We start from the raw sequence: 16,959 nt of genomic DNA, 5'->3' as shown, positions 1-16,959 counted from the left end.
GCCTCCAAAGACAGTTTGCTAATACATTGACCACAAGCCCACATTTGTGGCAATCAAACCATGCAGCTATGTGCTGTGGGTAATGGCACACACAGTGACAACAAAACACTCAGAGCAAGATTTAGTTGATTTCGTTACACTTTACGAGCTACCACTACAATAAAAGCCGTTACTCCTACTACCACTATAATTTCTGTCCACACAGCATCACATTTTTGCTTTTGTCAACACTGAGGAGGAATTTCTATCTACATTCCTGTCTTATGTGCAAATTAGTATGTGGAACCATGGAAGAACTTGTTTAACAAGTGCTACAGAATGTAGTCCATTTATTAGAAATTATTCATGAAGATATTATTTCACTTGTTAGATTTAGTCAACAATTAATTTCCTTTGTTTTGCTCTATCTTTTGCTTGTGTTCAAATTACACATTTTATGTTATTTATCAAAAATAATCTATGTAAAATGCAATTTAACAACAAAATAACAATTTCAGTTCATTTGAACTGCATGTATCATAATTTCATGTACAATTTCAGTTAAGTTGCAATTATATGTGTCATAATTCCATTTGTTTATGATTGTACGTCTGAACAAAACAAAAGATTACTTGAAGGACACTGACTCCATAGACATATTTCACTTCAGGACGCACCATATTACATGAGCTCTAGCTTGTTACAACTAAACTCCACTACACTAAATCATCCAACAACTTGATCCATAACTCATTTCCACAGTCCATTGGTAAGCTGTTCCTTTTCCACTGCATTTATTGTACCTCCATCATGTAAATAATCTCAGTTTCATTTTCAAATCAAATGATGTCCCTCTGTTCACTAAACATTCACTCTGCACATTGTTGTAACTCCTGGTAAGTATGTGTTATTGTTCCTGCTATGAAATAACAAAGTACCAATCCACTTCATGAAATTAAAGTAACATCAGATGAGCACTAATGAACCATAATCAACATTTAAAAATACAGCTGCTGGCAGTTGACCCCCAAACCCAGATTTCCACTTATAGAAACACAGAACCGAACAACAGAAGGATATTAGTGGGTGTGTTTTATGCCCAGCCCTCTAAATGCATCCTCAGGGAGTTAACACAAGCCTGCCTGTTGCTCCCTTGGTATGGATGATGTCGTGATGAGCTTGAGGAGCTTCCTCAAACTTGTACTCCTTAGCCACGACAGGGTTGACCCAGCCTTTGGCAATTCCCTCCAAGAGATTGTCAATAGCAGCCTGCCTCTCCTCCTGTCAGTGGGAAAAAAAAAAAAAAAAAAACCACTGTGGTTATCAGATGTAAGTATTTTCACACAAAAATCGCATACATACAAGAGAAAGAGAAGAAATTTGTAGAATTCAGTGTGTTTTTCTTTAAGTGAACACTATTATTTATATTAAAGAAACACAAGTTTGTTTTTAAAACAGTTTTATTACTTGTTGATGAAGGTTTCTCGGGTCTCCGGCTGGAAACCCGAGAAAGCTTCATCATCAGTTTATGCCAGGAAAGCCTACAGTCACATATAGTTTTTTACTTTATGAAAACCTATAAATCTAATCTGCTTTTCAACATGATTTCTATCAACAGCAAGGCACTGATAATAATGAACAACCAACTTCTGACTTCCCCATTAAAAAAACTGCTGCCCAATTTGACAACCAATCACAAATGCTGTGGGCACAATCTCAAATAGTTTATGCATTAAGTAAGAATTTTTTAGAGAACACTTCTTGTAACTTGAAGAAGCGCATTTGATTATGATTAAATCAAAGTGTTAAATGAAAGTATCAATTTTCTAGAACTTTTACATCAGCTTTCTACACCAAATCTTCAGTGATAACAAGTAGTCACTGACTTTGTGTTTCATCATGAATGTCAGTACACCCATTTCTAAATGCTCTAAGCCATTTTTTTATGATTACTTTGCCATAGTGTTCTCTCTATGAGTTCCACTAGTGTTGATGAATCTGATTACTTTCTCATCTATTTAGCGCATAAAATAAATCACTACATGTAACTCAGAAGTTGTTGGATTTTTAGTTAACAAAGGCATTTTAAATAAGAGCAAATAAACATAAACACACATGGATGCTACCATTATTGCATCTGTGGGTAATCACTATAAGCAGATACTCAGTGCACGTGTGGATCATTGACCACTGTGCTGCAGTGCCAATATTTAAAAACTGTACTTATTTTAAAATTTCGCATCATTTAAAACTTACTGAAGTTGAGTTGTAGAGGAAGACACCATGCACTGTTGCCTCTGCTTGCATTATAAGCCTCGGATTTATTTCAACTGTTCCTCGACATCCCACAATCTGCAAGTAGTTCTGAATTAATACTTTGGTCAGAGAAAATAACATTAATGTCACACCGTTCAACTCGTAAAAAGAACAGCAGAAACAAAAACAAAAATTTTGAGACAGAAAGGATGACCAGGTCCTCATCCTCACAGCACGTGGGTCGCTCTCATCCAGGGGTCTGAGTGAAATGCCCTTGCTTTATAATCTTCCGCAGCCTATTGCTCCCTCCTTCTTTCCCAAGGAAGGAACTGATAGTTTCAAAAGCTAGGACAGTCTCATACTTTAAATAGTTAAGTACAAGTCAGCCATTCTGTCTCTTGATTTTATAGTTACTCAAGTGAATTTTCCTTTTGATCAAGCAGAAATGGAAACTGGTATCTTGAGACTGGTATCTCTGTAACTGGCAAGCAACAGAAAAAAAATCACTCATGTAGTTTGCTATACATCAACTGAGTTAAATTCTTTGAGATGAAATGGATGGTGTCAGTGGGGTTGGAGTCAATGGAGATGAACTCAGTGATTTTGCAGTGACAAAGAGTGATATCAGTCAAGCAATGTCCAGAAATGCTCATCTCCAGGGTAATGAAAATGTTGTGGATATCTGATAATATACGACAGAAGATTGAAGAAAGAAGAGAAATAAATGCCTTGATCAACCAGTGTCGGGATGATGAAGAAAAACAATGCCTTAGGGCAAGGTACAATTAAGTTCATCGGCAAGTGAAGAGAAGCGCTAGATCTGACAGAAGAAATCAGTTAGAACAGCTTGCAGAAAGGGCTCAAGAGGCAGCAGAAAGGGGCGATGAAGATTGGAGAAAGAGAATCCTTATCAAGTTGCCCAAGAAAGGAGGCCTGACAAAGTGCAATAACTGGCGTAGCATCAAACTTTTGTCAGTGGTTGTTTTAAACCATCTCAGAGTGCCCATGGATAGTAAGCTCAGGAAATAACAGGCTGGTTTCAGAGAAAGCAGATCATGCACAGACCAAATCGACATCCTGAGGATCATTATTGAGCAATCCATGGAATACTGGTCTCCTTCGTATCTGGCTTTTGTTGACTATGAAAAAGCCTTTGATAGAGTGCAGCATGAAGCCATCTGGAAAACAATGCAGAGTCAGAGAGTACCACCAAAGATCATCAGTATCGTGAAGAGGATGTACAAAGAATATACTTGCCATGTGAAACACGATGAAAATCTCTGAGAACCATTCATTTTAAATTCTGGAGTAAGGCAGGGTTGTTTGCTTTCACCACTGCTATTTTGCTGACATTAGATGGTGTCATGTAGAAGGTAACCTGAGAGAAAAGGAGAGGTATACAGTGGACCCTATATGATCGCCTGGAGGACCTGGACTTTGCAGATGACATCTGCCTTCTGTCCCACACTTTCAAGGATATGAGAGAGAAGCTTAGGGAATAGGAAACAGAAGCTCAGAGAGTTGGATTAAAAATAAACAAGGCTAAGACTAAAGAGCTTAGGATGAACAGAAAGAACAAGAATGCACTAGCCATGAAAGAAGAGGAGACTGAGCAGGTGGAGAGCTTTTGTTATCTGGGAAGTATTGTTTCCAAAAATGGAGAGGTGTGACAGAAGACATCACAAGTGGGATCAAAATGGCAAAAGGGGCCTTTGCCCAGCTGCATCCAGTTTGGACATCTTGTGAAATATTGTTGAAGGTAAAGCTTAAAATCTCTTACTCAAATGTAAAGTCTGTTCTCTTTTATGGGTGTGAGACGTGGAAGGTGACAGCACAAATTAAAACAAGAGCACAAACCTTCAATGATAAATGTATGAGGATGATACTGGGAGTATGCTGGCCAAATGTTATCTCAAACCGAGAACTATGGCAATGCACCCAACAATGGGAAGCCGAGATAACCGTAAAAGAATGGAAATGAAGATGGATTGGACACACCCTGAGAAGAGGCCTGCAACATATTCCAAAGCAGGCTATAGAATGGAACCCGCAAGGAGGAGAGGCAGACTGAGGTTGACCTGGCGCAGGACTGTTGAAGCTGAGGTGACAGCCGTTGGTCACTCCTGGAGTAACATCAAGAAGATGGCAACACACAGGGTCAGATGGAGAGCTCTAAAATGTGCCATATGCTCCACATTGGAGTAAAAGGAATTAAGTCAAGTAAGTCAATGTTCAGAAATGCTCAAGTCCAGTGTAATGAAAATGTTATGGCTAACAAAATTCTGTCCATCATACCCACCCAGCACAGCCTACTCCAGACCCATCACAGGTTTGTCCTATCCTATCACAGGCAAGCCCACCTGTGAAAACAGTCATATTATATACTAAATCTGCTGTAACTTCTGCACAGCGTTTTATGTGGCACAACTGCCAACTAGTAAGTATTTCTACTCCTTCCATTATTTATACTCATTATTTATTTGACAGTGGTATTGTAGCAGGTTAGTGAACACACCCGAATAAAATTATTCTATATATATTTAGAATAAAATACAAGACAACACTTCAAATTTGCTCTGTTCAACAGTTAACATTGCTGAAATTGCTCTGAGGTCCTTTTTGAGACAAAAGTAATTCTTTCCTTTGGTCTTCAATGAATGGACTGGATGGCAGCAGTGTAATTGGTACAGCATGAACATCTTTCATGACTTGATTTACATACCTCAGTTGTGGTATGCCTCTAGTTCATTTATCATTGGCATATTTCTGTATTACTTTACTAAGACACTCACATGTTTCAGCCTTTTTTCTCCCTTCTTATGGCTCAGATGTTACAGCCATCCAATACCGCTCAGATGTTACAGCCATCAAATACCATGAATGAAACATATTCGATGTTGTTACTTTTATTAATAGCATATTTTGTTTCAGCAATTCTACTTCTGGCTTTTTCTATGCTCCACCATTACTGGTTTTTTTTCCCTAGGTAAGTAAATCACCTTTGTTTTACATTTATAAATCATGATGTGTTTCTTCTTTCAGAGCTTAATACATTTCACTTGGTATGAGGTCTACATTTTCACTGAGTGTACTGTATCCCTCAGTGGATATCAACATAGGAAGACTGGTGTCCAGGACTACAAGAGCAACAAACTACCACTATAAGATCTAGACAAGAGTAAATAATTAACCAGCACACATAGTCTGTAAACACACATTTGTGCCAGTTTTATCAAACTGGAGATCATAAACATAGTCTGATGTACACAGCAATAAATGTCAACACCTGACAACAGAGTAGGAATGCCATGACACTGCACAGTCTGCTCACTTGCTTATGGAGAACTGGCCCAGGCTGCTGTGCGGCTTTCCTGCATCCAGTTTGCAGAGGTCACTCTTGTCAGCAGCCAGTGTAGGCACACTCAGAGGGTGCACATCATTGGCTGTGGCGTTGTCATGCGCATCCTCTATCACCATCCGTCGAAATGTCTTGATATGCTGCCAACTGTTGCCAGGTGCCAGATGCAGTAGTATCAATGGTAATGACACAACAGGAAGCATCTCCCAACATGATTAATTATCTAATATTAATACCTGTACCAAAAGAATAACTAAAGTGTTCGAGCCACACAGCTCCAGCATTGGCCAAGGAGGAGTTGCACAATAAGCTGTCACATGACAAAGACCTGACCAGAGACACAGCAGAAAATCAGCTTTGGCAGCAAATGTGCATGGCATCAGATCTGGTATTACTATAGGAACTGTCCAGTGCTTTTCTTGGAGTTAGCTGCAGAAGGCACAGAAAATCTGACTTATAGCTGAACCATGATAAGAGCCTGATTCTCCTAGTCATGATCCCTTGAACCAAATTCATCAATAACTACAGGAAGCCTTATACATTTTGACTAATCTTACTGACTTGACACACCACAGCACACCACACAATGCCACTGCCATTTAGTTTCTCCTGTGCAAACTTTAAAATTTTTCCTTCACATCCGTACTCTTACTCTTATAACCGTTACAGATTAATTTTACATGCTTCTTTAGTTCAGGATAGTCAGAGCACAAACATAATGAAGTCCCTTCAACAGAATGAACTCTATCCCAGCCAGTATGGATTCAGCAAACATCAGTTGTGTGAGCTGAACTCACATTTTTATCAAGGGAAGCCTAAGTGCCAGTGTTTCTTAACTTCCATTCAAGTTGTTACTGGACCAAAATTTATTAACATAAGTCATTCATATGTGTTATGAAACAAAATTTTTGACTGGATTGATGATAGCTTGGTAGGAACAAGACAGCATGTTATCTTGCATGGCGTATCATGTACAGAAGTAGAAGTAATTTCAGGTGTGCCACGGGGAAATGTAGTGGGATCCTTGCTGTTCATGTTGTATATCAGTGACCTGAAAGGCAATACTACTAGTAACTTAAGACTTAATGATGTAGTTACCTACAATAAAGCAGTCTGAAAAAAGCTGCACAAATCTTTCAGATCTTGATAAGCTTTCAAAGTACTGCAAATATAGGCAACTTGTTTTAAATGTACAAAATGTACAATTGAGAACGTCACAGCATCAATTTAGTCACAATTGGATTCAGTCAACTCATACCTGTGTGTAACAATGATCAAACAATGGAAAATACAGGATGGAATGTAACAATATCCCTGAAATATATCCTACATTCACATATCCCTCCTGGCCTCAACCTTTGTTAGTCACTTTTCTCAACCATCCACCCATTTCCATGTTACCATTCCAACAATACACAGCCCTCATTCCACCAATGCACCCAGTCTTTTTACTTCTCTCCCTCCAGAGGTTGCAGTCATGTGTGTCTGAGTTTTGTGTGTGTGTTTTTTGTCTATTTTTGTCAAAGCCCTTGGGGGCCAAAAGCTTATATTGTGACAGTCTTTTTGTTGTGCCTATCTGTGACTCAGCATCTCCGCTATATTGTGTGTAACAATGTGTATGGATATGAAATGGGATGATCACACAGGCTCAGTTTATGTAAGCACGAGCCAAACTTCAGTCACTGGTAGGATACTGTGAAAATGCAGTCAGTCTATAAAGGAGACTGCTTACAAAACAATTGTGCTTTCCATCTTAGCACATTGCTCAAGTGCGTGGGACCATTCCAAACAGCACAAAAAGAGAATTTTGAACTTACACAGGGAAGGGTAGCATGGATGATAACAGCTTTGTTTGACAAATGGGAGAGCATCACACAAATTCTGAAAAACCTGATTTGTCCAACACCTGAAGATAAATACCAACCATTCCTCAAAATCAACTTACAATGTTTCAAGAACCAATACTAAGTGAATAATCTACAAATAGGGACAACAAAGACAAGACTGTATGAATTACAGTATGTATGGAGGCATTTAAGCATTTGATTTTCCCATGCTCCATACTGATTGGAACAGGAAGAAATACTAATATGTGGTACAATGATAAGTACCCTCTGCCATGCACTTTACAATGGCTTTCAGAGTACAGATGTAGATATAGACTGTGAAACAGCTATTAATTAGTAAATTGATAAAATAAGACATTACATCAAAATCATTTAATGTTCCTTGTTATCAACAGTTTCGAACAACACTTCCCATCAGATTGCTGCAGCACACTTATGAGATGAATGATTGATCATCTGTTGCATATTTTTGAGTTCAATGGTACTTAACAATCAAACAGTCTCAGACTTTTCCTGAAAATTTGTGTATCCCTATGATACTAAATATAAAGTTGTGGTGCTTTTCATTGGAATTTCGTGCACAATCTCAACATGCTTTAATCTAAATTACTCTTCAGTTTTCCTGTGCAATTGTCCCCCATTCCACATTTTAGTTAAAACAATTTTGGGGCAGATTGGAAAAAGCAGATACCACAATGAAGAGTGACACAAGATTGTTTTGTTGATTTTTTACAGGAAGGAGCAGTAGGAAATAAAAATAGATGATTGGTAATTCATCTCATACATGCTCTACAGTATTTTAACAGTATTAGATATGGGCTTAGCAGGGGATGACAGTGCAATTGTAAGTATCCTCTGTCATTCACTTCGCTGTGGTCTGCAGAGTATAAATGTAGAGGTAGATATAGATTAGGATATCACATCAATTCAGTGGTTTGCAGCTATTTAAGCATCTATCTTACAATTTAGCCATAGCACCCTCAACACATTAGCTACGGAAAAAATAGGTATGGTAACCAACTAACAATAGAAATACCATATGTAAATATGTCAGTAATGGGAAAAAGGAAGCACAGATCCACAATTAGGAAGTTGACAATCATGTCTTAGTTGTTTTACAAATATTTTAGGTTATATCAAATGAACATTAGTTCCCTATGACAGATGACAATTCATTTGGATTTCTTCAACTTCTGTGACATCAAACAGCATCAATATTTCTTGTAATAAAATACCTGACTGTGCTTCAGTTGCATCATGTTTGGAAGAGGAATTTGATGTGCGACCTTCTTCTTTTTTACAGAAATGGTCTCCTTTGTTGGGCAATGTTTATCTTGGATGGGACATTTTTAATTCTGGAGGAGTGAGCCTTCTCAGTTTTGTTGCAAACGGTGACTAATAGCAGCTTTAATGACACAGTGCACAATACATAACATCTAGCTCTCTTATTGAGCTTATTCTATTCACTAACTCAGAAAACTGAACACACTGTCTCCTGTTCTGGCAGGAATATAAGGCCTGGACATTCCCAGTGAACTTATTTAGACTAATATTTTATAATTTACATTCATGACACAAATATCTTCATTGTCTATTATTAGATCATTGGAACCAATTTGCAGCAGCTTGAGGCTAGCATACATTATGTATGTGTTTACATTTAATGGATTACAAGTACTTACAGGAGCACCTGTGTATGTTAAAGTGACCTTGAACATCACTCTCCTGCATGAAATACACCTCACATTTGACAAGAATAGTGTTTTGGATCTATGTTCTTCCCTTACAATTATCATTTTGTTTATAGCTAAACTTAAATTATGTCCGTGGAGGTATGTACTGTCTATGCAACTAATTAAAGCCAGTTTGTTTATTGCCACATGCATTTCAAATTATTATTATTATTTTTTTTTTTTTTTTTTTTTTTTTTTTTTTTTTTTTTTGGGGGGGGGGAAGCATCATCAGTGACAATTTCCAGCTCTGTTAACTCATGTGTGTGGTCCTAGAGATCTATTCATTAGTTTCCATACACCAGCTGGCCAATTTCTGGTGCTTTCACCAACATTTGTCACACCGCATATATGTTGATCACAAAGTGGAAAGTGCAAGTGATATATGCAGTGTGACAAATGTGGGTGAAAGAATGCCAGAAATTGGCCAGCTGGAGTACGGAAACTAATGAGACATCTCCAGGACCACACATGAGTTAACAGAGCTGGGAATCGCACAGATGATGCTTCCCAAATAAAAGAAGCAAAACATGTATGGCAATAAACAAACTGCCTTCAATGAGTTACATAAACTGTACATACCTCCATTAATTTAAAGCAACTAAGGGAAAGATGGAAAACAGAAAAAAAAGATGTTAAATTATGTCTGTGACAAATTTCCTCTATTTTGTTTTTGAGTTTCGAGTTTAGTGAGCACAAAGCACCTGTTAAAAATTTTATCCTCAATGAAAGAATTAAGAGTGAATATTGTCATATCTAATCATGTCACATGCTTTCTGTGGAAATATATTTATATAATGGTGTGGTGCATCCTTTCTCTATACATGTTTGTATTTATGCTAGGATGCAGTCTATGTCAGAAAAACCAGCACTCTAAATTATTGGTGTAATTTACTGATGTGTCATTACCAGCCTAGAGCCTGTGGAGAACAGCAGGGAGCATCACATTAAATGCAGCAGTATCTCTCTCTCTCTCTCTCTCTCTTCAAACAAAGCTCTGACAAGCTTATAAACATATGCCTGTATCCCATGGACTCTAACTTTGCTGTTTGTATTCTTCCTGCTTTCTCTGTCTATGTGCCACGTACACCACAGCCTCATTTCCAGAAGGCTCATTAAAAAGAGATAGTGCGAACAACAAACCTCTGACTGTTTGCTAAAGAGGGTAATAGTGTATGAGAAAGTGTCATCTTTGACTGACTGTAGAGGAATACAGGATGGTTTGAAAATATCTATTTTGCTATTTCTATCTTACTCTCAATGTGGGAAAATGTACATTACTGAAGACTTGTAGGAAAAACATTTCTGTAATTTTTGAATACAGTATTAGTGGTGTGCTGTTTGGCACAGCCACATCAATTGAATATCCAAACCTAACACTGAATAGTGAGTAAACCATAAGGTCCACTGTAGTGAAGGCAAATTGTTGACTTCAGTTTACTGGGAGAATTCTAGGAAATTACATCCCCTCTTTAAAGGAGACCATATAAGAACACTCGTACAATCCATTCTTGGGTACTGTTTGAGCATCTGGGATCCATACCGTATCAGATTAAAGGAAGACATCAAAGCAATTCAGAAGTGTGCTGCTATATTTGTTACCAGTAGATTCGATCAAAATACAAAACTGCTCTGTGAACTCAAATGAGGATTTCTGGGGTGATGAAAACATTTTTTTCACAAAATTCTATCAAGGAAGTTTAGAGACCTGGCATTTGTCACAGTTTACGGAATGGTCCTAAAGCCCCCAACAGACATCTCACATAAGGACCACAAAGACAAGATGTAATTTGAAAGATTTTGGTGTGAACCATCTCCATTCAGAGATGGTATATTTTTAAAGCTAGAAACATGCACAAGGGCCACTATTCTGGAGGAGCAAAACAGTTGCAACACTGAGCTTGGAGGAGTATAGCAAGAGGTAACAGAACAGGAAATTTAATTAGTTCATAGACACATAAATGTAAGATACATTTGACACACAACAGCATGCCATTGTAGAATCACAATAACAATATTTTAAAAATTACATTGTGCCAATGAGACATTTTCTGATATCAAGTTGTGATGTCAGAGTCCAGGGAGTAGAGGCAATGTGAGAACAGGCAACCAGGCACAAGCAGCTGGACAGTTGGATTGGGAGTCCAACAGCAACAATTCATGTAATGGCCATGATAGGTGGAACAGCAGTTTGAGTGGCAGATCAGCCACATTATGGCATCACATGAGAAATTGTAGAAACATGGGAACTCTTAGGAATTTACTAGCAGTTCATTGAATAATTTATGTCAGTCATGCTGTGTGCCTGTTCTGAAATGATCCAAGCTCCTTTGGCTCCAAGGAATATATAGTAAAGAGTATTTAAAATTTGAGACAAACTTTCATAAAAAAAATGATGCATGATCCCTTGTATAACCTACAACTTCAGCAAGGTGCTGCAGACTTGAAGGGAACAGGAGATTATGATGGTGCATAAATATCCCTAAGAGCCAGAGCACTCAGCAGACTTAATTGTTCTGCCAGTAAAAAAAAGTTAAGCAATTTGCTGCTTGATACGGTACATCAGCCCTCACATATAAGAAAAATTAGGGTTCATACAGAAGCACACAGACAGACTCTTTTCCTTTACTTCACTTGCAAGTGAAACAGGAAAGGGAATGAACAACAGTGGTACAAGGTACCCTCTGCTTGCAGAGTATGTATGTGGATATGGAGTCTCAGGCATTACAGAAAGACTGTGCTAATGACTTGAAGGGAAGTCTTCCCACTTTGTATTAAAAACAGGTGGCTGGGAAAGAGACACACAGGAATACTTGTCTCATGTTATTTAATACTAACAATGTAATGAAGACAAAAGTATAGTTGTTAAGCATGTGTCTTCCTTCAATACACACACTGTCATTTCTGTGCATCCGTATTGTGAATAAAAGCATCTAGATCACTTATTAAATCTTTTTATTTATTAGGCCATTGCAGTTACTGTCATCATCAGATATCTGCAATTAAGATTAAATGAACATGAAGAGTGATAGGCATTTCTTATACTATGTGGGAATGGGAATTAACCAGTGATGTGTGCTATGTTTACTCCGTGCAAGTGTAGGGAACATTAGAAAGTTTGACTCAGGTTCTATTGAGTATTCTCTTTTGAGTTGGAAAAATAAAACATCTTATGTAACTTTATATGTGGGCTTAACTTGTTTTCTACACAACTGGTGATCCTGGAAAAACAAGAACAGCTCTAGCAGCAATAATATTGTGCAGCAGATACACTAAATATGGATCAACCACGCTGCACTAAAGAGCACCTCCATTCACACCTATGCAACCAGACATACAGTTTCTGATACTAGATAATATTTTCAAGCATAACTGAAGACTGTGAAAAATTCACTCTTGCAATTAGCAAGCTGGATCAAAGGGCGACAGCAATAGTCTCCGGTGCGATCCTATGTCCGCTGCTCCAACAATTATACATCACACTTAAAACATCATTGATCGCTTACTGCAAGAAATTGCCTGAGCAGTGACTTCTCCAGATGATGTACCAGGAGAAACGTGGGGACAGATGTCCATCGGAATTTTGGAGACACTTCAGTATAGTCGATGGAAGCATAATATCTACTGAATTATTACTACATGTCTGGTGACAACAGCTTCCTCATCAAGTTCAGCTGGTGTTGATCATGTAGGAAGGACAGCCTCTTGACAAGCTACTGCAAATAGCTGACAGAACTTTAGCTACCCTGCAGTCAACAGTTGTAGCATCCGTAGCAACCTCATCGGTTACCTCTGCAATGGTGACTCATCAGAGAGGTTAGAAGAATCAATGTTAAGCTGTGCAGCCACAAGTTACAGGCATAAACTAGGCATTGCTGAGGGGATCAGACAGCTGCAAGCCACAAAGGAAAAGTTGGCTACAAATGGTGAATTTCCACCAGCAGCACAGTCACACACCAAACAGAACCAGACTCACACCGATGATTTTTGCTGGTACCACAGGTGGTTCTGTCCATGAGCTACAACGTGCACAAAACTTTTTGGATTCCCTAATGGCGGGGGCAGCCTACTGTAGTTGCCACGGGCTGTGGCTCTCACAAACAGCATCATAAATGAATGAAGAACTAGGCAGCAACATGCACATCCTAGGTAAGGCCCTCGGAAGCATGCTTTACACTATTCCTTTTTGCCACTCTATGACATCCTGAAAGATTAAGCTAATATTGCACTGATTACAAGTGGCTGATAGGCTCGCAGACCTCAAGTTCTTGATAGACAGAAGTTCAAAAGTCAGTACCCTGCCGGTCTCAAGCTTGTTTATGAATGACTCAAGCGAGCCTCTGAAATTACAAGCAGTTAACAATTCAAGCATAAACATGTGTGGTTATAAACAGCTGTCTACCCTTTACAGGTGGAACTTGGGGAACCCCATATGTGATCCCTTCACAGTCAGAATTATGTCCCCAAACTATATTGGTTGAATTATTAAGTACAACTTTCTGCATTCTTTTGGTTAGATATGACATTATCCATTGGTTGACTGTACTACCAGTCCCACAAAACTTCAACTTATCTAGGAGAATACTGTGATTCACACAGTCAAATGACTTAGGTAGAACACAGAAAATAGCAACCAGCACTATTTTATTATCTAATGCTTGTAAAAATCTGGCGAATGAACATGTAAATGGCATTCTCAGTAGAGCAACCCTTCTGACACCCAAATGTGAGATACTATCCTGGAATAAATCACCTTCTCGAAAATTTTGGAAAATGATGTCAATATTTTGGCTACCAATGGTTGTGCTAAGAGTAAATCTACAATATTCTTTGTATCATTAAGGTCAAATTAGTCTATTGTTAATACAGAGTATGGATTAAGTTTCTACAATTTCCTGGTGTTTTGTCAATGTATACCCTGACTCCGTGCACATACCTGAAGGTCCTCCTTCTTGGTGGAGTCAATAGAATGTGATGGTGAATAAATGACTGAATAAATTTGCTTCTATACATTCCTGCTAAAATTTATCTAGCATTATATGAAAAGAGGTGGAAAGATTAATGTTTTAATGTCCCATTGGCAATGAAGATAGAGCACCAGCTCAGATTAGGGAAGGATGGGGAAGGAAATCGGCCATGCTCTTTCAAAGGAATCATCTCAGCATTTGCCTTAAGCAAATTAGAGAAATCACGGGAAACCTAAACAAGGAGTAATTTTGAATTTGACAAACATCCTCCCAAATGTGAGTCCAGTGTGCTAACCACTGAGCTACCTTGGTCGGTTGTATATGAAGAAGTGTATTCCACTGCAAAAGACTAAGACACCTCATTTGGTACCCGCAGCATTAGAATATTGTACTTACAAATGAGAGGGACCAATTCAGTCATCCTCATTTACATTTCCCAAGACTTCTTACAGTCAGTCCATAAAATGTTTTACAAAACACACACAAAATATTATTTAGTTTCAGTTTATAGTCTTTAAATATATATTTCATGGTGCTCAATATGTATGTCAACTGTATCAGGTAACTGTACACAGCAAATTTTATATTGCCTTACCGCTATAGATGCATTCTTGTTCATAACTGTCAGATCTGCTCCCAGATTCACATTAGAAAGATTTTCAAATATTATGTCAAACTTTCCAACAGTCTTTACCGCATCTTCCAGGTACCCATCTGTCCTGTAACAAGAAATGAAACCAGATGATCCACAATTCAAGTCTTAATATCCTGATAAATTGATTCCATTTTCTCTTAATTTTTCACAACAGATCAACCAAGAAGGTCAAAGAGTCATTCGCAAATTCTTGCCTCTACCAAAATGAGATAAAATAACTACAAAACATAACAAAAAGAGAACCCTGCTTGTAAAACAAATAAGCTGAACACTAATTTAGAATGACATCCCAGACATGAGCATCACAATATTTTACTTAGTGACATGTAACCTTTCACTCATGCATGTTGGCTAAAGACTCAGCTGAGAAATTTTCAGTGCTTCAGAGTGACGCTCTCAGCAGTTCAATGAACATGAAAATATTAAGAGTGGCTCATTTCTAAAACTTTGCCCCATTTTCAAGAAAGAAATCAAATTTAAGCCGCTGTTGCTAATTTTAACATTGTGTGATTACTAGCAAAGCTGGCAGATGCACATTGTGTTCATTTACTGTACACTCTGGATTTAAAATGAAATCATTTCAAAACAATAAAGTTTTACAATTACAAACTTGTATGAATATAAAATGGTGCCTTGAGCAACTGTAATTAGCATTTGGTTATTGTATCACTCTAATGGTCACAGTCTTTCATTCATTCAGTCAATTCAGATTGAAAGAAATTTGTTCATTTCATTTTGATTCAAAAGAAATTCTTTTTAATATAAATGTCAGTCAGGGTATCTGAAAAAATTATGGGCCACCTACACCTCATAATCATGATTACTTTGGAATTTGGATCTGTTGTCACTTCCAAATCAAAGCTCATAGAAATGTAGATCTTAGGCCACTCCCAGCTGAAGTGGTGCCACTTTCGCGGTGCCCTGTTATCTCACTGGGAGGATGAAGGAGAACCGTGCTGTGGACCTTAGTGCTCTCTTGGTCTTTGCTATCAGCCAGAGCCAGACACAGTTCCTCCATCCCCACCTCCACCAATTACAGGCATCTATGTTCTTTAGCTCCAATACAGGCCAAATTGCACCATGGTTTGGAGTTCACATTAAACATCAGGTCCTCTTTGAACTGCCCGAGCAAGCCAGTTCAAAGAACAGAGTAAGGCAAGGGCATACCAGCTCCAAGAGGGTTGTGCCTAGTAAAGCACTGTGGTGTTCAAACCAACCTTCAGGTTGAGTACAGCTTAATAATTGAAGTTTTGAGTAACTATAGTTGTTATTAGTCAATTTGAAATTACTGCATAGTAAGAGAGAGAACAACAGAAAGTTACACAACTAGCTTTACACCCCCCAAATAGTTATCCACATTTTTCATTTAAAATAATTATTGGTTCAGGGTACTTCAGTATTTATTTCATTCATAAGTAAGGCAGGCTGACCTCAACCTGAAAATTGGTTTTAACACTGCAGTGCAATCCTATTGGAGTGGTATACTGTAGCCCTACCCTTAAACCTGAAATGACACACCCAGCCACTTATAGGGAGTCCTACAATTTTATGCAGACTGTGAACAGTGGTGTACCGCATCAACTGTTCATTGCCTGAAGTGAAAGGCAGAATAAGTGACAGAAAAAATCCAAGGATTGACTGTGGAATGAAGCCGAGACATTTGGATTTCTAATCTGTCATTGAGTCACTAAGCCAGACATAGCTGTACATGATTACAAGGGGTGTAAGAACTGACTGTGCATAGTGTTCACACAGTGTCAGGTAATGCCAGTTTAAGGTCAGCCATTCTTGGCCAGTCCCCAGTACTTTGCCTATATGTTTCAACTCTATGTCTGAGTTGGTTGTTTAGTTGTGCTGCATTGCTTGATGCCATATCAATTAATAATCCCACTGTGTGAGTAGTGCATTCAAACATTTGATTTTTAAATGTAGAAAAGGTCCTTTCTGCTAAAATTTATTGACAAATTGTTTCAGTGTATGGGGAATATGTGATGAATAGTGAAAATGTGCATAAGTGGTACAGTCTGTTCGATGAAGGAAGGCAGAACGTTCATAATGAGGTTCAATCTGGACAGCCTACTGTCACCTGTAAAAAGTAATTGGAAAAGCTGGAGAGAAGATTTGTAAAAAGAGGCACTTCGCTATTGGCATACTTCATAAACATTTC

General features: G+C 38.2%; 1 protein-coding gene across 1 annotated transcript in view; it reads right to left on the bottom strand.

The window, feature by feature from the left end:
• Positions 1-497: 497 nt before the first annotated feature.
• Positions 498-16,959, bottom strand: part of LOC124612341 (quinone oxidoreductase-like) — an 81,608-nt gene continuing 65,146 nt past the window's right edge. Inside the window, exons 5-7 of the mRNA XM_047140493.1 lie at positions 14,733-14,856; positions 2,236-2,331; positions 498-1,260 (exon numbers count right to left, since the gene is read on the bottom strand). Of these exons, the coding sequence (XP_046996449.1) occupies positions 1,099-1,260; positions 2,236-2,331; positions 14,733-14,856 (382 nt within the window). The 3' untranslated portion in view covers positions 498-1,098. The remainder of the gene's footprint in view (positions 1,261-2,235; positions 2,332-14,732; positions 14,857-16,959) is intronic.

This window comes from Schistocerca americana, chromosome 4, assembly GCF_021461395.2.
Source record: "Schistocerca americana isolate TAMUIC-IGC-003095 chromosome 4, iqSchAmer2.1, whole genome shotgun sequence".
NCBI lineage: Eukaryota > Metazoa > Arthropoda > Insecta > Orthoptera > Acrididae > Schistocerca > Schistocerca americana.
The sequence above is the reverse complement of the archived record's forward strand: the minus strand, read 5'-3'. Positions and strand labels throughout refer to the sequence as shown.